Here is a 20,968-nt window from a genome sequence, read left to right on the forward strand (position 1 = left end):
AGAGATCTCCTTGGCTAACAGTTTTAGGCCTTTCGGGTGCAAATTGTCCAGGAATGCTGTTTTAAAAATCCCTATCTGATGTATACATCAACCTGCATCTTGCCCCATACAGAACAGAAATATTTATTGAACTCTTCTGCTTTTGCAGCCTTGTTAACAGTTTTACCATCTGTTCCACTAAAGGGCTTATATCATTGCCAGGAGTTCTTGTGTGTACGCTTTAAAAAACCTTCTTCTTGTCCTTAGACCTGCCAGACATGGAATTTTATATGAACTCATTCGCTTCTTTTGTCTTGTCTACTTTTCATAACTGCTCATTGATACGGATTATGATCTATTTCCCCTCTTCTCCATTTGGTGTTGATTGCTTTGATTTCTAACTTGATGTCTTCAGTTCCCCACTGAACCAAGCTGAACTTTGTTTAATTAAGAAATGGGACAACTTTGATTTAATAAGGTTAGTCTATAAAGTGCTACCAGACCACTTGATGTTTTTTTTAAGTTTATCCTGTACTTGGCTACCCCCTGAAGTTACTCAGACTCCAAGGTCAGAAGGGACCATCGTGATCATCTAGTCTGACCCCCTGCACAGTGCAGGCCACAGAATCTCACCCACCCACTCCTAGAATAATCCTCACACCTATATCTCAGATATTGAAGCCTTCAAATAGTTCGAAGACCCCAAGATGCAGAGAATCCTCCAGCTGTGATCTGTGCCCCATGCTACAGAGGAAGGGGAAAAACCTCCAGGGCCTCTGCCAATTTACCCTGGATGGAAAATTCCTTTCTTCCAGACCCCAAATATGGCGATCAGCTGAACCCTGAGCATGTGGGCAAGACTCACCCGCCAGACACCCAGAAAGTTCTCTATAGTAACTCCTATCATCCCTCCATTGGCCTATTTCCCACTGATAATGAATGGCCAATTAGTTACCAAGATCATGTTATCTCATCAAACCATCCCCTTCATAAACCCATCTAGTTTAATCTTGAAACCAGCTAGATCTTTTGCCCCCACTACTTCCCTTGGAAGGCCGTTCCAGAACGTCACTCCTCTAATGGTTAGAAACCTTCGTCTTATCTCAAGTCTAAACTTCCTACTAGCCAGCTTATATCCATTTGTTCTTGTGTCCACATTGATATTAAGCTTAAATAATTCCTCTCCCTCCCTGGTATTTATCCCTCTAATATATTTAAAGAGAGCAATCGTGTCCCCCCTCAGCCTTCTTCTGGTTAAGGTAAACAAGCCAAGCTCCTTGAGTCTCCTTTCATAAGACAGGTTTTCCATTCCTCGGATCATCCTAGTGGCCCATCTTTGTACCTGTTCCAGTTTGAATTCATCCTTCTTAAACATGGGAGACCAGAACTGCACACAGTATTCCAAATGGGGTCTCACCAATGCCTTGTATAATGGCACTAACACCTGCTTATCCCTACTGGAAATACCTCGCCTAATACATCCCAAGATCGTATTAGCCTTTTTCACGGCCATGTCACAATGGCAGCTCATAGTAATCCTATAATCAGCCAGGACTCCGAGGTCCTTCTCCTCCTCCGTTACTTCCAACTGATGTGTCCCCAGCTTATAACTAAAGTTCTTGTTATTAATCCCTAAATGCATAACCTTACACTTCTCACTATTAAATGACATCCTATTGCTATCACTCCAATTTACAAAGACATCCAGATCTTCCTGTATGATATCCCGATCCTTTTCTGAATTGGCAATACCTCCCAACTTTGGGACAGCCGCAAATTTTATCAGGACACTTCTACTTTTGGTGCCAAGGTCAGTAATAAAAAGATTAAATAAAATTGGCCCCAAAACTGATCCCTGAGGAACTCCGCTAGTAACCTTCCTCCAATCTGACAGTTCACCTTTCAGTATGACCCGCTGTAGTCTCCCCTTTAACCAGTTGCTTATCCACCTCTCAACTTTCATATTAATCCCTATCTTTTCCAATGTAACCAATAATTCCCCATGTGGTACTGTATCAAATGCCTTACTAAAGTCGAGGTAGATTAGATCCACTGCATTTCCTTTATCTAAAAAATCTGTTACTTTCTCAAAAAAGGAGATCAGGTTGGTTTGGCACAATCTACCTTTTGTAAAACCATGTTGTAATTTGTCCCAATTGCCATTAGCCTCAATGTCTCTAACTACTTTCTCCTTCAACATTTTTTCCAAGATCTTGCATACTACAGGTGTCAAACTAACAGGCCTATAGTTACCCGGGTCGCTTTTTTCCCCTTTCTTAAAAATCGGAACTATATTAGCAATTCTCCAGTCAAATGGTGCAACCCCTGAGCTTAGAGATTTATTAAAAAAAATTTGCTAATGGACTTGCCATTTCATGTGCCAGTTCTTTTAATATTCTTGGATGAAGATTATCTGGGCCCCCCAATTTACTCCCATTAAGCTGTTCAAGTTTGGCTTTTACCTCAGATATGGTAATATCTACCTCCATATCCTTAGTCCCATTTGTTATGTTACCATTATCCCTAAGCTCTTCATTAGCCTCATTAAAGACTGAAGCAAAGTATTTTTTTAGATATTGGGCCATTCCTAGATTATCCTTAACCTCCACTCCATCCTTAGTAATTAGCGGTCCTACTTCTTTTTTTGTTTTTTTCCTATTTATATGCCTATAAAACCTTTTACTATTGGTTTTAATTTCCTTTGCAAGATCCAACAATACCTGACTTTTAGCCTCTCTCACTTTGTCCCTACATGCTCTAACCTCAATAAGGTAGCTTTCTTTACTGATCCCTCCCATCTTCCACTCCTTATATGCTTTCTGCTTTTTCTTAATCACCTCTCCGAGATGCTTGCTCATCCAGCTTGGTCTAACACACCTGACTATAAATTTTTTCCCTTTTCTTGGGATATAGGCTTCTGACAGCTTCTGCAACTTTAACTCAAAATAATCCCAGACCTCCTCCACCTCAAGATCCATAATTTCTTTAGTCCAATCAACTTCCCTAATTCATTTCCTTAATGTATTAAAGTTAGCCCTTTTGAAATCAAAAACCCTAGTCTCAGATTTATTTTTGTTTATCCTTCCATTTAATTTGAACTGAATTAGCTCATGATCACTCAAGCCAAGGTTGTCCCCTACAACCTTTTCATCTATGAGGTCCTTGCTACTCACCAAAACCAAATCTAAAATAGCAGCCCCCCCTTGTTGGTTCAGCAACTACTTGATGAAGGAATTCATCAGCTATCACATCTAGGAAAATCTGAGCCCTATTATTATTACTAGTACTTGTTCTCCAGTCTATATCTGAAAAGTTGAAATCTCCCATGATTACACAGTTTCCATGAGTATTTACTTCATTAAAAACATTAAAGAGGTCTCTATCCATATCCAGATTGGATCCTGGTGGTCTATAACACACCCCAAGCACTATCCCAGGGGAGGATCTGATAGTTTTCTTTCCCAATGTGATTTTTGCCCAAACAGACTGTCTTCTCCATTCCATCACTTTTTATTTCTTTACAATCTACCTCATCTTTGATATACAATGCGACTCCACCACCTTTACCCTTATTTCTGTCTTTCCTAAACAGCACATACCCTTCAATACCTGTACTCCAGTCATGCCTAGTATTCCACCATGTGTCTGTTATTCCTATAATATCTGGTTTCATTTCCACATCCCGTATCTTAGCACCTGGCAGACAGCACACCCTTCTATTCTCTGGATCAGCTCTGGTTACAGGCCTGTCTATTCTTCTCAATAAGGAGTCCCCAATCACGTAGACCTGCCTTTTCCTAGTGACAGTGCGATTCTCTGGACTATCTCTTGCTTCCTCTGGCTGCAAGTCCTTGCCATTCCTGTTTTCCCTTGTAATCCTCTTTAACCCATCCTGTATCCTCCTGATGCTCATTATTGGTGTTATCTCCATTAACTGTTCCCCTTTATCTATGGGACTAGCCACTCTTCTCTTCTTCCTTACCCTTCCATCTTCATTATCTACCTGCTGTACCCCTTCTTCATTCGCCACATACCTGTTCTTGAGTCCTATTTTTCCTTCACTGACCCATCTTTTCCTCTGCCTGGCTCTCTTAGTCACATGCTTCCACTGTCCATTTTCTTCACCCAGCAATCCCCCCTCTGAGGCCCTTGATCCTGCTTCCATCTGCATGTCTAAGCTTTCCCCTTCAGCCATGTCATGCCTTTGCTCCATCATCTGCTCAAACCTCCTTCTAAACTCGACCAGAGTTTCCACTTGCATCTCCAGTCCTCGGATCTTTTCTTCCATCAGCTCTATCAGGCGGCACTTCATGCAAACAAAACTCCTTTCTGGTACCCCCTCCAGAATCATGGACATACCGCATATCCAATCATCCTCCTTGTGTTCTCTACTACTTGGGCCATGGCCACTACTGCCTCTGTGTTTTATCTACTTTCTCACCAAAATCCTATTAGTCTGGTGAACACAAAAACAAACCCCAAACAAGTCCATAACATAAGAACATAAGAACGGCCGTACTGGGTCGGACCAAAGGTCCTTCTAGCCCAGTATCCTGTCTGCCGACAGTGGCCAGCACCAGGTGCCCCAGAGAGGGTTGACCGAAGACAACGATCAAGCAATTTGTCTCCTGCCATCTCTCTCCAGCCTCTGACAAACAGAGGCCAAGGACACCATTTTATCTCCTGGCTAATAGCCTTTTATGGACCTAACCTCCATGAAATTATCTAGCTTCTCTTTAAACTCTATTATAGTCCTAGCCTTCACAGCCTCCTCTGGCAAGGAGTTCCACAGGTTGACTACACGCTGTGTGAAGAAGAACTTTCTTTTATTAGTTTTAAACCTGATACACATTAATTTCATTTGGTGTCCTCTAGTTCTTCTGTTTAGGGAACTAATAAATAACTTTTCTTTATCAGCCCTCTCCACACCACTCATGATTTTATAGACCTCTATCATATCCCCCCTCAGTCTCCTCTTTTCTAAACTGAAAAGTCCCAGTCGCTTTAACCTCTCCTCATATGGGACCCGTTCCAAACCCCTAATCATTTTAGTTGCCCTTTTCTGAACCCTTTCCAAGGCCAAAATATCTTTTTTGAGGTGAGGAGACCACATCTGTACACAGTATTCAAGATGTGGGCGTACCATAGTTTTATACAGGAGCAGTAAGGTATTCTGGGTCTTATTTTCTATCCCTTTCCTAATAATTCCTAGCATCCTATTTGCCTTTTTGACCGCCACTGCACGGATACTGTCCACGATAACTCCAAGATCTCTTTCCTGATTTGTCATATCCAAACTAGCCCCCATCATATTGTATGTATAGTTGGGGTTATTTTTCTGAATGTGCATTACTTTACACTATTCAAACTTCCTTTTCAAACTCCCCTGTTTACAGCTCTGTTTGCTAGCTCCTGCATTGCTGTAGCTATCTAGGCCGCTGCCTGACTGGAAGGCTACCTTTATAGGACCCCTAATCAGTGAAGCCCCGCCCACTAATCAGGGCTCAGCTTCTCTCCCAGCACCTACAAGCCTACACATGCAAACAATACAAATCCAAATGCAAACTTCTCCTCCAACAGAACTCCCACTCAAACTCCCCTGTTTACAGCTCTGTTTGCTGGCTCCTGGGCTGCTGCAGCTAATTAACTCTTGTTTAAAATCTAAATGCTCTTCCCCTTCCGTTGCTTCACTCCTATCTTTCCTCCACTTTGGAAAATTAGCCCTTTTGAAGCATCAAGTATAAATATATTAGTGGTTGGGGCAGTCCTCTGTGTGACCATATTGACAAACTAAGCTTATAATAGAAACAGTAATTAACCACTGGAACAATTTAACAATGGTCATCACTGACCATTTTGAAATCATTGGGTGTTTTTTCTACAAGATTGGTTCTAGGAACTATTTTGGGGCAGTTTCACAAGAAGTCAGACTAATTGATCACAGTGGTCCCTTCCAGCCTTGGGATCTATGAATTGATTAACATAATCAGCACAGGACTCTCAATCCTCTAATTCCCATCCAGTGATTAATCAATCTTCACAATGGTGGCCAAAACGTGTGTTAGAAAAGCCATCCGCTCTCATTTTTAGAAAGTCTAATGATGGTTTTCTATTGGCTGCAGGAGACCTCCAGCAAATTTCTCCCCAGCTGAGGTTCCAGTAGCACAGTTTTTCATTCCACACACTCCAGACAGGTAATTAAGGAGTAATTGACCCTGTCCTTTGGCTTGATTCAATAGTTTGTAACTTCATCCTGGGCTCTGATTGCTCCAGATGCACTCAGGTTTCTGTGCTTCTGAGTTATCAATAGGAAATGGGCTGTTTAATGCTGAGCACTTCTCAGTTCTTTCATTCCTGGGGCCTTGGCAAGCAGATTTTTAAAAAGCATTCAAACATTGTCATGCTTCAGGGCATGAGCTCTTAAGGGTCAGGAGGAATCTCCCTCTTTGGGCAGGATGCTGTATTGCAGCATTACTTCCACCTTCCTCTACTGCAGCAGGTTTTGGCCACTGTCAAGAGACTACTATATAGGGGAATGAGGGCTAACCTGGGCTGGCAATTCCTATATTCTCACTCACTTATAACCAAAGGCGCCCTCCACCTTAAATCCATCCCACTGGCTCTGTGGCTCACCAATGCAGACCTCTGCTTCTGCTGTGCCCTGCGCTAGTGGGCTTTCTGCTCCCTCTCAGCCAGCCGGCCTGTCAAGCACAAACCCAAGCAGGAAGCTGCCGGCAGTGGGCCGGGCGGTACTTACTACTTGCTCAGCTCATCGCAGCGAGCAGTGAGCGTGACAATCTGGTGGGGTTAGAGAGAAGAGACCATTAAAAAGCAGAGACAAGCAAGCATTCAGAGGGGAGATAAACAGAGAGAGGGTCGGATGCTGTGCCGGGCTCTCAACTCCTCTGATTTCATTGCAAGTCATGGGCACTCGGGCCCAGACTGTCAAAGGGAGTTAGGCACTTAAGTGACTGAGGAAATGAGCCTCAGCATTTCCCAGAACTGAGCCCAGAGCTCAAACACATAGAAAAGAGAAATAGGGCTACAGATGGCTTCATTGGCACAATTTTTCGGGCACTTGCTGGAGCCGGAGCGTATCCCATTTGGCAAGACACCCGCCGCGTCCTCCCATGGTTTAGCAAAGAGCCACGAGGCCCCTGTGTGTGCCGAAGCCGTGTGAGGATGGGAGAGATGTTAGTGAAACCTGGGCGTGGTGAGGGGTGTGCTGGAATGTGAGAGGGGTGATTTTCAAAGCTGTCAGTTCGCTGGGCATAAAATAACCCAGCCATAAAATAACTCAGAACAGGAGAGACTGGCAGAGGCCCGGGTGTTTGCTGCTGAGAGATTCCGGCTGGCTAGCCGATCCGCAGGAGTCCACGGCCGGCCGGCTGCTTTGCGGCGCTGGTAGCTGGGGTTCTGCAGAGCTCCCGTGTCCTTCATGAAAGATCTTGGGGGTACCTGCTCTCTCAGTGAGCGAGTTCAAATCCAGGGGAGGGATCTCAGCTCACCCCTGGATGGATCATTATCCACAGAGCAAAACCACGCTATCACCAGCCCCCGGCCAGCCCCAGGAGAACAAAGGCGCTGTCCATGGGTTTCCCTGCCTCACAGGAGCAGGCTGGGTACGTCAGCCAGAGCCGCCCAGAGCTGCCCCACGGCAGAGATGGGGCCGAAGCGGGGAGCTGAGGTCAGAACAAGCCTCACCTCATATTTCTGCCTCTTGAACTTTTCCTGCAGGTCGAATTTCTCAGCCTCCAGGTCGTGGATGCTCTGCCACAGCTCCATGGCCTTGTCTCTGTGGGCAGAGCCCGGGGAGTCTGTGAGGAGATGCAGGGGAAGGGCCATACCGTTCCCCCCACCCACATGCAGCTTTGACCCCCCCCACCAGCCTACCAGCCCTTTAGAGAGGTGGCACTTTAGGCACTGCCCCTTGGCAAGGCAGGAATAGGGGCCTGGAGCAATGCCCCAGTTCACCCCCCCTTTAGTGACAGGTCGGGGCCTACTGCCACCTGGCCTGAAGCCACTAGTGGGGACACGATAGGGCTGAAGACGTGTGATCACAGCTCCCCCTGCTGGCCAGCCCCTGTAACCATTCCAACCTGCTACCTCTCCCGACCGTGGAGTTTCCCCCAGGTTCCCACACTGGGGGTTGAGTGTCTGCAGCTCAAAAGTTCAGCCCCAGCCGGCGACCCCAGCGGTGGCAAGCGTGGCCACATTCCCCTGCAGAGCCCCGGGATCGAGGGGCGATGCATCTGCACGTCCGCATGGATGGAGCCACCACCGGAGTGCTGCCCCCTGGTGGTGCAGGCGCCTCACATAGTCTGGTCCAAGAGGGCAGCTGACCTCACTTGGGATGAAGGGGGCAGATTGTTTTGCTGCCCTTCTGGGTTAGTGATGCCAACGGGGGCTGAGCTCAGGCACGTGCTCCCGGGCTCTCCCCCGTCTGGTAGGTTTGGGGGTGCTACTGTCCCCGCCCCCCCTCACTTCAACTTCTCTTCGTTCAGGTGGTCGATGTTCAGAGGTTTTCGCCGCTCGCCGAGAATCTTCTTCTTCTTCTCCCGCTCCGTCTGCTTCTTCCCGCTCTTCTTCTCTGTCTGAAGGCACCAGTTGGCCCAAGTCAGAGGAAATTGACTCCTCTGCCCCCCCCCCCAGCAGCTTGGCTCCCCCTTCTGCCCACTGGGGGAGGGAGCCCCTACTGTCCCATGGCATGGGGAGGCCCATCAGCCAATCTGACTCCCACAAGTTTGCTCTAGTGCAGGGGAAACCAGTTTGGGATTCAGCAGACCTGAGCACTCTGCCACTAACCTGCTGGGTTACCTCCGTCAAGTCACTTGTCTGCTCCATGGCTCAGTTTCCCTTCCCAATCTTTGCCTAATCTAGTGAGCTCTCTGGGGCAGGGACTGCAGCACAGGGCACCTGGCCCAAGGGGGCCGGATCCCGGCAGGGCCTCTAGGTGGAGCTGGAACACTGTCAGAATCGGTACGTCTCCCCAGAAGCGAGGAGACCAGTGGCTGGGCGTGGCAAAGAAGTTTGCAAGACAAAACTCGGAGAGCTGCCCTAGGTGACTGGCACGGTTCTGTCTAGTGTTTTGGGAGGGCGGGTAAAGTCCAGTGACCTTAGGAAATGAGGTCCTCGAAGGATGCAGGCGGCTCTCGCGAGACTCCCTTCTCCCCTGCAGCAGGACAATCCATTCCTGGCGTTTTCTGCTCTAAGCCCAACGATCTCGCAAAAACCCCAGGGGGGCAGAACCACGCAGCTGCACTGCCCAGACCCTGCCCTCGGGGGTTAGCGACCTCTGCCGTCACCCCCTTCCCTGGGAATTCTCCCAGCATGCCTCGCTACTGCTGGCCCCTTTAACGGTGGGATAGAGACCCAACAGCAGTCCCAAGGCAACCATTTGCCGTTGACGGCTGCGGGCCACTCTTCCCACGTGCTAATCCACCCTGGCTCTTGTCGTGGGGTTTCTTCCTGGCTCTGTGCCCTGGGCCGAGCCCCGCCACGCTTGGCACCAGCCTCTCAGGAATGCCTGCTCCTGGGGCTGCCGCGGCTGGAGAGCAAAGGGTTTTCGGGAACAGAGTTGGGAGTGGGTTGGGCAGGCTGCTGTGAGGTTAGAGCAGCCTCTGCCTGAGACAAGCCTAACACGGCGCAGGTCCCCTGGCACGCGTCACGGCGACGGGGCCTGCTGCAAAGAGAGATGCTGCCTATGGACCAGACGGGTCCCCAGGTTGCAGGAGGGATGGGTGCTCCCTCGCCCCCCACGAGTCTCAGCATCCCCGGGGGCAGGGGGCGGGGGAAGAGTCTGGCTACAGCCAGCCCAGGCTGGAATCGCACCTTCTGCAGGTAGCCCCCGAAATGCAGCATGTTGGAGAAAGCCTTCTTCTTCCTGGCCTCCTCTTCAGCCCTCTTCTTGGCCTCCTCTTCCTCTCGGCGGGCTCGCTCCTCCTGTCAGGGGAGAGCCAGAGCAAGAGGGGGAGGGCTAAAGGGAAGCCCGGGGACTCGCGGCTGCTGGAGCCAGACGCAGCCGAGTGAGAGCCGCTGGGCGCAGACAGCCGGCCACACACCAGACCAAGGGCTGCAGACTCACACGCCGCAATAGCCCTTTGTATTCCCGCATGCCCCTGTGTCCCTTGGGAGAGCCGTGGGCAGCCCAGGGGCCACGGCAGAACAACGTGGCCTCAGAGGAGTCTCAGGTGTGCCCGCTGGCTGATCCAGAAGCTGCGCTGGAGGGGACTCCTTTCCCCCCACTCTCCATGCAGTAGCACCGTGGGGTCCAACACGCCAGCCACGAGCCACCTGCGGCTATTTGGCCGGTTGAGCGTGGCTACCACAGTGGCTGCTGCTTCAGAACTGGTTGGACACCGCGGTGCCAGGAGGAAGGCTTCTGAGGCACGAGGAGGCGGACCAGCAGCCGTCCCCCACCTCCCGGCGGGGGAGAAGCCCAGACCTGGTTTTGTTGGCCCTCCCGGCGCTGGACACTCACCGCCACGCGAGCCTGGCGCTCCTTCTCCCGCTCGCTGCGGATCCGCTGCTGCTCCGCCCGCTCCGCTCGCCGCTGCTCCTGCAGGGGAAGGAGGCGTGAGCGGAGAGGCCAGGGGTGGCCTCGGGACCGGGGGGGGCTCCCCTAGGTGCCAGCGTGACTGGCCTCGCCTGAGGGAAGCGTTTGCTCGGTTGGTACGGCGAGGAGCGCCTGCTTCCCGCCCCATGGCCTGTGCTGCGCCCGGGCACCGAGGAGGGGGGAGGGTGCAGGACACCTCCACCTGGGATCGAATAATTGCCCAAGCCCTGGGGTCCAGATACCACCGGGCTCCTCAGGCTGGATCAGACCTGGGTCCCCCCTCTCCCGAGGCAGCATCCTGCTTTTCAAGAGCCCAGCCCTGCTCCACAGGCCTTGAGCAGGGAGAGAACACGTCCCATCGCCAGGGCCGGCGGGGGCGAGCAGGGGCCTCCGGACGTACGATTCGGTCCTTGAGGAAGATCAGCTCCTCTTCCTCCTTCTTCCTGTTCTCAAAATGGGCGTCGATCAGGCCCTGCAGCTCGTTCAGGTCCTTCTCCATGCGCTTGCGGTGGATGTCCTGTGGGGAGCACGGCACTGAGCCAGCCAGCACCGCCTGCCCCGAGCCACAGCCCCCAGGCCCTGTGGGAGCCGGGGGCAACCCCATGGGGAGAGCAGGGGCCGGCTGACAGCACTGCCACCAGGCCCGGAGCCAGAGGGGCCGGCAGACGTGGGACTGCGGGGCCAGGACCCAGAGGGGTCGGCAGACGTGGGACTGTGAGGCCAGGACCCTGAGGGGCCGGCAGACGCGGGACTGCGGGGCCAGGACCCAGAGGGGTCGGCAGACATGGGCCCGGGGCCAAAAGTTCCAGCAGACATGGGCTGTCTAGGCATGCTGGGGCCGTGGCTAGGAGATGTGTTTGAGGGAGAGAGACAACCCTGGCCACTGAGCTCACTGCTTACCCCCAGAGCAGGCCCAGGGTCCCTTCAGCTCTCCGATACTCACATCAAAATCCACTTTCTCCCCATCCGGGATCTTGGGAGGCACCAGGTTCGGCATGAAGAGCCTGCCAGGAGAAGCAGAAAGGAGTCACTCTGCCCTGTTTGGCTCACGGGTCGTCCCTTGTTTAACTCCAGCTCGGAGAGGCTCCTTCGGAGGTTAATCTAGTGACCGTACAGCCCGATTAGACAGCAGAGTGATGTCGCCATTTTGGCAAGCGTGGACCGTAGGCTCTGTTCTACCATGGAAAAGGGAGCAGACCCCGCAGGAGCAAAATGGAAATAAATTGTCCAAACTTTTCACCGCTGAAAACCTGGCAAATAACAGGCAAAAGACGCCATTTGCACTTAGAACCACAGAACTGGAGAGACCTTGAAAGAGCGACAAGTCCAGTCCCCTGCCCTCATAGCAGGACCAAGCACCATCTAGACCAGGGTGGGCAATAATTTTTGATGGAGGGGCCACTCCCCAACTGCCTTAGGCAATTTATCCCAGCATTTAATTACTCGGACAAGAAGTTTTTCCTAATGTCCAACCTAAACTTCCCTCACTGCAGTTTAAGCCCATTGCTTCTTGTCCTGTCCTCAGAGGCCAAGGAGAACAATTTTTCTCCCTCCTCCCTGTGACACCCTTTTAGATACCTGAAAACCGCTCTCATGTCCCCTCTCAGTCTTCTCCTTTCCAAACTAAACAAGCCCAGTTCTTTCAGCCTTCCCTCATAGCTCATGTTCTCTAGACCTTTCTTCATTTTTGTTGCTCTTCTCGGGACCTTCTCCAATTTCTCCTCATCTTTCCTGACATGCCCAGAACTGGACACAATACTCCACGCGAGGCCTGATCAGCGCAGAGTAGAGCGGAAGAATGACTTCTCGGGTCTTGCTCACCACACTCCCGTTCATGCAGCCCAGAATCATGTTGGCTTTTTGTGCAAGAGTGTCACACTGTTGACTCAGATGTAGCTTGTTGTCTGCTTTGACCCCTAGATCCCTTTCTGCAGGACTCCCTCCTAGAGGGTCACTTCCCAGTTGCAAAGAGGAGAGTAGCTTTCAGCATAGGGCAATGTGATACCACCCTGAGGCTGTCAGGCAGAGTGTAGTAGCAGCTGGGGGATTGCTCTGATAATGAAGATCCCTGTCTATAGGCATGGAGACCCCCTCTCCCCCCAGCTCCATTTCACATGGAGCCTTATGGAACACTGAGCACCACTCTAACCCATGGACAACTCAAGCTAGGCTGGAATCGTCAGTCCAGCCCTGACTGGCTTGGGGTCCCATTGCTAGCCCCCAGGGCTGTCTAGTCCCCCAGCATGTGCCAGGTTTGGAGATGCCCATAGAATCCTAGAACCATAGAGCTGGAAGAGACCTCAGGAGTCATCGAGTCCAGCCCCAGCCCAAGGCAGGACCAATCCCAACTCAATCATCCCAGCCAGGGCTTTGTCAAGCTGAGACTTAAACACCTCTAGGGATGGAGATTCCACCCCCTCCCTAGGGAACCCAGCCCAGCGCTTCCCCACCCTCCTAGGGAAATAACCCCATAGCCCCTCCTAGTGCACAGCGAGCCCGGGGGGGCAGATTTTGGTTCTCAAGCCAGCTCCAAATTAGAAAGTTTTGCTCCCGGCGTATGGTGTTTTTTGACCCCGGCTCGGCCACAGAAATGGTCACAAGTTGAGCCTGTTTCCTTTCTGTTCCCTGGACCCCATTGAGACGAGGCTGCCTCCAGTCCACCCCGCCCTCGCAATGGTCAGTAAAAGCACCACAGGTGCATCCCCAGAGCTGGGAAGTGCCCCGTCCAGGCTCAGAAAGCAGAGCCTACCCGCGATGCTAGGCAGGACAGGGAGAGAGGAAAAGAGAGGAGGTTTAGAAGGGCAGATCCTTCCCGGGGGCCTGCAGCACTCAGCGCTCCCTTGCTCTGTCCCTCTAACCGGGAACTGGGGCTCCTAGGGATTCATGGGAGCGTTCCCAGTCACGTGTCAGCGAGCCCCCATCCGGGAGGTGGGTCTGCCTCGGGGGACGCCCATGTCACTCCAGGAGGCAGCACGTTTTCCCACGGCGCCGAGGGACGCACGGGGCTCTGGCTGTGCTGGGAGAAGGCAGAGTGGGAGGTTGTGGGTGGGCCACCCAACGCACAAACCGTCCAGCTCTGCTCACACTCCCTGCTGCTCACCCCCCTCCCTCCTCGGCTCAGTGCTGTATTTATCGCCCTCCAGACTCCCCGGCACACGGCACATCCCCACTTACTTGGGCTTGGGCTTGGACTCCCCTGCGGGAACCAAAGAGAAACAGAGCGTTAATGGCACGGCGAGACCCGCCTCCCCACTGCCAGCGCTGGGCCCGGGAGCCCAGTCCCCCGTGCGCCTGTCATGCTGCCGCCCAGAGGAACCAGGCTCTGAGCGAGGGGTCAGGGGGCCCCTCCCACCCCATTTAGGAGTGTTCCGATCCCAGCCATGGGTCAGGCTCCTTCCCTAGGGCCTGTCCCCACAAGGCCAGCTGGCAGAAGACCTCCCTGGTGACGAGACCACCCTGTTTTGGCCCTGACACCGACCCCCCCACTGAACCGGCAGATGGGTCGGACATTCAGAACGTGGCTCTCAGCAGGCTCCCCGCCCCGTGCAGGGGCCATCTACTGGCTGGACACAGGGGACACCTGCCCCCTTAGGCTCGGGCAGTGCCCCCCACTGTACATGCTCAGCCCCATAACACAGGGCCATGCTCCCATGGGCACCCCATGCACAGCAAGCCAGCGACGTGCCCGCACCAGCTTTCCAGGCTGGCAGGAGGGGGGCAGGTCCAAAGCCCACACCCTCTCCAGCCCCACGGCGGACCAGAGTGAAGCCACCTGAATGTCTGGGGCACCATGTGCCCCTCCTCCCCACACCCTGCTCCGCTGCTTTGTAATGCCGGGCGGTCCCTCTTCTCAAGGGGCAAGGGGGTGGGTTTGCTGTCCCTTCTGCCCCACGCTCCATCCCTCCACCACTACCCCCGCAGGACTAGGTGCTGGTTCCCTCCTCCGGCCCATTCCCCGGGGGGCAGTAGGAGAAGAGAGATACGTTACCTTCCCCAGACTCCTGCTCTCGCTCCCCCTCGCCACCTGTGGGAGACACGGAGCGTGAGGCCCGGCCACGTGCCTGAGCCACGCCTGCGTGGCCTATCGGTGTCTCCGCACACAGCCTGCATGCCAGGAGGCACAGAAACAAGCAGGGGGGCTGAGCCTTCCCCTCACTTTTTCCCTCAGAAAATGGGCCCTGGATTTTTGGTGCCACCATTCTGAGGACTGGACACACAGGGGGCCTCACTGGAGCAAAACGGGTCCCCTGAGTGACCATTAAGGGGTGACAGGGAAGCATCTTGCACACGTCCCGCATCTCCTATCGTGCCAGCCCCAGCGTCACCAATCCTGCACAACGGGTAGTGGGCCGGGTCAGGAACGCCCGGCTCAGCAGCAGCAGGAGGCTGTAGGCACAGCAAGGGAGCTCAGGCCTGTACTGACCAGCGAGCAAACAGATCCTGTCCCCCAGGCTTGCTTTTACCTTCTTTTTCTTTCTCTTCATGCCCTGTTTTCAAAGCAGAAAGGACAATTTGGTCAGAGACGGGCTGTATACGCAGCGGAGACACAGCGCCCTGGCCACCCTATGGGTGGAGCATCTGCTGCCTTCGGAGTAGGTGCCTAGGGAGCTCAGCACCTTGCCGGATCGGCCCTGGATCTGCTCTGACACGAACCTCCTGGGCAGGGCCGGCCTGAGCCATTTTGGTGCCCCGGGCCCTGGTCGGGCAGCGCCGCCGCGGGTGCATGGCGCATACGTGAGCCCGCCCCCGGGGCAAGTGGTCTGGCGCACTGCGCATGCGCTTCCCAGCCACCACTGCTGGCACGCAGTCCGGAGCCACCAAGGCAGGCCACACCTGCAGTCGCGGGGGGAAGGGCACTGTGGGGGTTAATACAGACCCCGCCCCGGCCGGCCACTGCAGCCCGCTGGGAGCCGGGCGCGTGGTGCCTGATGGCAGGTATAACAGCTGCCCGGCTCACCCACCCCTTAGTCCGGCCCTGTTCCCGGGAACTCTCTGCCCAAGAGGGAGCTAAGCCAAGACCCCTGTGCGGAGCTGGGAGGGGGAGAGGGGTCCTTTGTCCAGCTATCACCTGAGTCAATGACTCGCAAGGAGGTGTAAGATCCCATTCTTGCAGCTCAGCTCTGAAGCTCGAGCCAGAGACTAGTCAGCCCCCTGAAATGCACGAACCAATCCTAAAGGTTCAGCCACGTACCTTCTGCTGGGGTCTCCACAGCCTCCTCTTCCACCTCCTCTAGGTGTTCTTCTTGGTCTGCGGAACAGCGTGCAAGGTGAGGGGAGAAACTGAGGCCGGCTGATACAAGTAGGGGTCCTAGTGAGCCGGCGGCAGGGGGAAAGGCCACATGGCCATGGGATGGAGAGAGGCAGCAGTTTGGGTCGCATAAAATGGGTTGACTGAACCTCCACCCCACACTCAACTGAGCTTGGTTTTTATTGATGCTTGGAGGAACATGGAGGGGGAATCCTCCCCCATCTCCACGTGACTTGGCCCTGCTGTGTCCCCAGCATGGCTAGAAAGGGAAGGGGCCAGACACCATCAGGGCTGCTCGTGTGGTATTTGCGAGAGGCTGGCAGGGCCACGCAGCGACAGCCCATCAAGATCGACCACCTCCAGAGCAGCCAGGGACACAATTTGCTCCGTCCTCATGGGGGTAGGGGTGGGGGAATGACGGTCACTGTTTTCTTGTGCCACTCTGGGCAACAGAAGTGGTCCTGGTGGTCGCCCGAGGGACCTGCCTTTCGTCATTCCCCCTTTTACCCTATCGCCGGCTCTGCTGACACCACGGACAGCGAGCGGAAGCATTGGTGCAAGCAGAGCACGGAGCAGAAGCTACAGGAGGCATGTGGGGCTCTGCAAAGGGATGTAGAAGGAGTGGGGCACTGCCGGGAGGAAAGGAAAAGGAACCGAACGAGGGGCGAGTTCGGCGTATGGATGAAATTTAGAAACGCCGGAGCCAGAATGGATTCAGCTGGAATCTTAGGGCAGAAAAGGGCGGGGGAGGAAGATCCACCGAGCCACACCAAGAGACAATTTTAAAAAAAAGAGGTCACATCACATAGATACAGCATGTCTGTGCATGCAACAGATCGACAGGTGGACACTCGGCATGCACGTTGGCAAGCCGTGGGGCCATAAAAAAAGAAGAAACGTTTTACTACCGTCTTCCTCCTCTAGCCATTCTTCCTCTTCTGACCCGTGGGAAGTGGCAGCAGCGAAGGGAACAAGTGGAAAAGGTTAGTCGGGCAATGAAGCTGTGGCATCTCCTATTTTACTGATCTCCATTCAGTGCCCCTGCAGCCCTCCGCCTTCTTGGTGTCTATCGAATGCGGCAGTGCAGGGGTAGCCCAGGCGTTAATGAAGCCAGAGACTAATAAGGCCTTTCCCCTATGACACCCGGTAGGCAGATATACACAGACACACGAACAGTCTCACGCACTCACACACACACACACACGGCTGCACAGCTGCGTAAGTCTTCAGCTTCCATTCAACACTCGGAGAAAGCAGCTGGCTCGTGCTGACCCGTCAGTCGCACACATCAGCTGAGATTCCAGCTTCCACGTGGTTATTCCCAACAGCCCCACACTGCAAATGGTTACGATCCTGAATCCGCTCCGGGGCTCAGATCGGAGGCTTTAGTGGAGGCCTGTCTCCAATCATCCTCATCTCTTATAAAGTGAAGGGCAAATAAACCCTGCGGGTGAAATTCACCCCTGTGCAGAGGACTGGAATAAGGCCTAGGTGCCTCTCACATTGCCCATTAGCCCTGTGGCTTGCATCAGTCCCCTGGACCGGGGAGAGTTTCACCTTAACTGAACATCAGCTGAAGCAAAATTTGTTTACATATTGGAAGGAACATCCCCAGAACCGTTTTGTACAGTTCTACCAACCTGCAGCCATGCCAAACCATGCCAAGCAAAATAAAAAGAAGCAAAGTATTTACATAAGCCAGTAGTAACTACCCTTTGCCCTCCTTCCCCTTCCATACAACAGGGAACAAAAACCTACCTTCTTCCACACACTCCTCTGCAGGAAGGGGGAAGAGAAAGGGGAAGGAGGGGGAGAAAGAGAGCAGGTTATTGAAGTTGTATTGATCGTTTTATAGCTTCAGTCTGTCCTGATCTGCAGAAAGAGGGTTCTCGTTCTCTTACCTTCCTGTTCCCTGCAAAGAAGAATGAGAAACTATTAGATTTGTTTCTCCCAATGATTGCTCCCTGGGCAGGGGAGCACCGGACGGAATTTTTTGACATGAATTTTCCATGGAAAAATGCAGATTTGTCAAAACAAACCAGTCTCAAAACAGAATCAGTTTCAACAAGACTCACAACGTGGAAAAAAAAAGTTGGGAAAATGTTTTGTAACCATCCAAGTGCTTTGTTATGAACAATCACTACAGAAATAGTTCTGGTTCAAAATTCATTTGAATTTCTACCAAATTTAAGCTAGTTAGCTGGGAGTGGAGAGAAGAGTCACACTGAAAAGAAGGCCAAAATCCAAACAAAATGGTTCAAAATCCAAACATCTTGATTGACAGGACTTTTTAGGGTTTTTGTTTTTTTAAACTCAGTGGCTGTGTCTAGACTGGCAAGTTTTTCTGCAAAAGCAGCTGCTTTTGAGGAAACACTTGCCAGCTGTCTACACTGGCCGCTTGAATTTCTGCAAGAACACTGGCTTCCTACTGTCTGAAATCAGTGCTTCTTGTGGAAATACTATGCTGCTCCCGTTTGGGCAAAAGTCCTTTTGCGCAAAGCTTTTGCTCAAAAGGGCCAGGGTAGACAGCTCAGATTTGTTTTGCGCAAAAAAGCCCTGATTGCGAAAATGGCGATCAGGGCTCTTTTGTGCAAAAGCGTGTCTAGATTGGCCACGGATGCTTTTGCGCAAAAAGTGCTTTTGTGGAAAAGCGTCCGTGCCAATCTAGACGTTCTGTTCTGAAAATGCTTTTAACAGAAAACTTTTCCGTTAAAAGCATTTGCGGAAAATCCTGCCAGTCTAGACGTAGCCAGTAATTTTATGGAAACTAAGCTTATGTTTCCATCCCAATTTAGAGCTGAGAAACATTTTGGACTAACAACATTTGCAGGATAAAAAAGCCTATTTCCAATGCAGCTTTCCTGGGGATAGTTCAGAGAGCCCCCCATGGCTAATTTGTACTACTTAGTATTATGCATGTCTCTACAGGATGCACGTAGTTCCCCTCTACATGACGGCAGAGACGGGCCCAGGCTGGAAGGTTTCTGTTTGGATCCAAGTCCCTGCTTTCCAAGAGTCTGAGGTGCTCAGATCTGCCGGGCTTGGGTCACACCCACAAGAAGATGGGTAAAGAGAAACAAACACCTCATTGTGGGTTCCATTTATGGGAGGGAGGAAGATTTCACCATGGCCTGCAATTCTGAGATCTACAGCTCCAGGCAGAACTGGGTAATAATGAGAACGAATAAGCGCAATGGTTTTCAAATGACGGGTCGCAACCCAGGGCTGGGTGGCAGAATGCCCGGCATTGGGTCTCATGGCTGCAGGGGGTCAGCTGAGCAGCGGGGGTGCTGAGGCAGCTCCCTGCCTGTCCTGGCACCGCAGACAGTGCTGCACCCCAGAAGCAGCCGGCAACAGGCCCGGCTCCTAGGTGGGGGGAGTGCACAGAGCTCCATGCTCTGCCCCTGCCCTGAGCACTAGCTCCGCATTTCCACTGGCTGGAAACCTGCTGCGGCTGCTTCTGGGGTGCAGCATAGTCTGAAGTGCCAGGAGAGGCAAAAAACTGCCTTAGCCCCCCTTCCCTCCCCCGCACCACACCACTGACCGGCAGTCGCTCAAGGTAAGCACCTCCTGCCCCAGCTCTGACCCCCCCCCAAAGCCGGAGCCCCCTCCCACACCTCAAAGCTCGTCCTCAGCCCCACCCCAGAACCCACACCCTAGTCATATTATGTAGGGTTGCGACATCGACAATTTTCTTCAACTGAGCCATGAGAAAAGAAATTCAAAAAAGAGCTAGATACATTCCTCGAGGATCAGTCCGGCAAAGGCTGTTGGCCGGGCTGAGCAGCGATGGCGTCCCTCGCCTCTGTTTGCCAGGGGCGGGCAATGGGCGACAAGGGGAGGGATCACTTGATGATTCCCTGTTCGGTTCCCTCTAGGGAATCTGGCATTGGCCACTGTCGACAGACAGGACACTGAGCGGGATGGACCCTTGGTCTGGCCGTGGTTATGTTCTTGTGTCAATTTGAAAACTACGGCTCTAGAGGACTTGCTGCACTTGCTGTCCCTCTGGCCGTGGGAGGGACTGTTTTAAAGCCCAGCACTTACTCTTCATATTCTTCGATGATTTCTTCCACGTCGGACATTTTCAGTGATCTGGCAGGGAGGAAAAAGGAGAGCGTTGAAAGCGACAGTGACCCCCACAGCAGCCCAGTCAGTCCTTCATCCTGAGCCCTGCGGGTACTGGATGTCCGTGGCCATGCGGGATGAGCTTCGGGCAGCCCTATGGTCCATAGTCAAACTGCTTTTCAGGGGGGCGGAGTGCTCCCTAGGAGCCGTACTCTCCGCATCGGACAATCAGGCCAAGATGGCATCCAGAAATCAAGGCACCCCCCAAAACAGTCAGTCGCCATGTCCGAAAATTCAGTTGATGTGCGAGGCCTTGGCAGGAACTCTCCTGCCGCCAGCAAGGCCTGAGCGATACGGCAGCGAATAACGCATTTGTACAGGGGCATTTCCATTTGGATTCCCTTAGGCCGTGCGTCACACTCCCGCCTCCGCCTGCGCTCAGAGCAGCATGCAGGGGACGAAGAGGGAGCCGTCTCCTCCTCCAGTCCCGTCCCGGTGCTGGGCTGCGATGCTGAGGGGGGGCCTTAGAAAGGCGCAGTGGCAGGGAAGCGGCGGCCGGCCCCAGTGCAGGTCATGTATGGGTGGGAATAAACCCCTTATCTGCCCAGCGTTTTACTGAAACTCGTTTGTCATTTGGGATCTGTTTGCTTTTCCACTCACCCCGAGAGACGGGGGCTACAGGCAGGGCCGACAGCCACATGGGCCCCAGGGCAAGACGTGTAGGGACCCCCACTCTGCGCCCCCACAGGCAGGCGTTCAGCCCTTACTGCTGCCCAGACCATGGCTGGCCCCCCACTCCTAGCTCCCAGCCGCGTGGAGCCGCGCTCCGGCAGCAATTCAAAGAGGCCTCCAGCTCCAGCTGCTGATGCAGATGCTTGTTCCATCGCCGGGCCCAGGGCAACTACCCCCTTGGCTCCCACCCGTGGGCAGGCCTGGCTGCAGCACAGCAATGCCACGTATTTTGCTTCCGCAATCCAAGGGCCCCAACTGCTAGGGACCTCTGGGTTCTCCCAGCCACCCCTTCCGAGCTGGGTGCCAGCAGCCGATTGGCTCAGAAGTCCCTTGAGTACCTAGGGAATCCTTCTGGGGCCAGTTTAGCTGGGCTTGGGGCAGCTTTG

General features: G+C 53.1%; 1 protein-coding gene across 2 annotated transcripts in view; it reads right to left on the reverse strand.

Annotated features, from left to right (window-relative positions):
• TNNT2 (troponin T2, cardiac type) overlaps window positions 1-19,873 on the reverse strand; it is a 28,026-nt gene extending 8,153 nt beyond the window's left edge. Inside the window, exons 1-13 of one of the 2 annotated variants that reach the window (XM_075909901.2) lie at window positions 19,830-19,873; window positions 17,684-17,694; window positions 17,541-17,558; window positions 15,726-15,782; window positions 14,998-15,021; window positions 14,523-14,558; window positions 13,709-13,730; window positions 11,478-11,538; window positions 10,935-11,051; window positions 10,460-10,537; window positions 9,811-9,921; window positions 8,464-8,573; window positions 7,684-7,774 (exon numbers count right to left, since the gene is read on the reverse strand). In XM_075909901.2, the coding sequence (XP_075766016.1) occupies window positions 7,684-7,774; window positions 8,464-8,573; window positions 9,811-9,921; window positions 10,460-10,537; window positions 10,935-11,051; window positions 11,478-11,538; window positions 13,709-13,730; window positions 14,523-14,558; window positions 14,998-15,021; window positions 15,726-15,782; window positions 17,541-17,558; window positions 17,684-17,694; window positions 19,830-19,867 (774 nt within the window). In that variant the 5' untranslated portion in view covers window positions 19,868-19,873. Of the gene's footprint in view, window positions 1-6,736; window positions 6,778-7,683; window positions 7,775-8,463; window positions 8,574-9,810; window positions 9,922-10,459; window positions 10,538-10,934; window positions 11,052-11,477; window positions 11,539-13,708; window positions 13,731-14,522; window positions 14,559-14,997; window positions 15,022-15,725; window positions 15,783-17,540; window positions 17,560-17,683; window positions 17,695-19,829 lie in introns of those variants that run through there. The other variant, XM_075909899.2, reaches the window with a different exon arrangement.
• Between the last annotated feature and the right edge of the window lie 1,095 nt (window positions 19,874-20,968).

The sequence above is a fragment of the Pelodiscus sinensis genome, chromosome 27 (assembly GCF_052426305.1).
Source record: "Pelodiscus sinensis isolate ZL-2025 chromosome 27, ASM5242630v1, whole genome shotgun sequence".
NCBI classification, from domain to species: Eukaryota; Metazoa; Chordata; order Testudines; family Trionychidae; genus Pelodiscus; species Pelodiscus sinensis.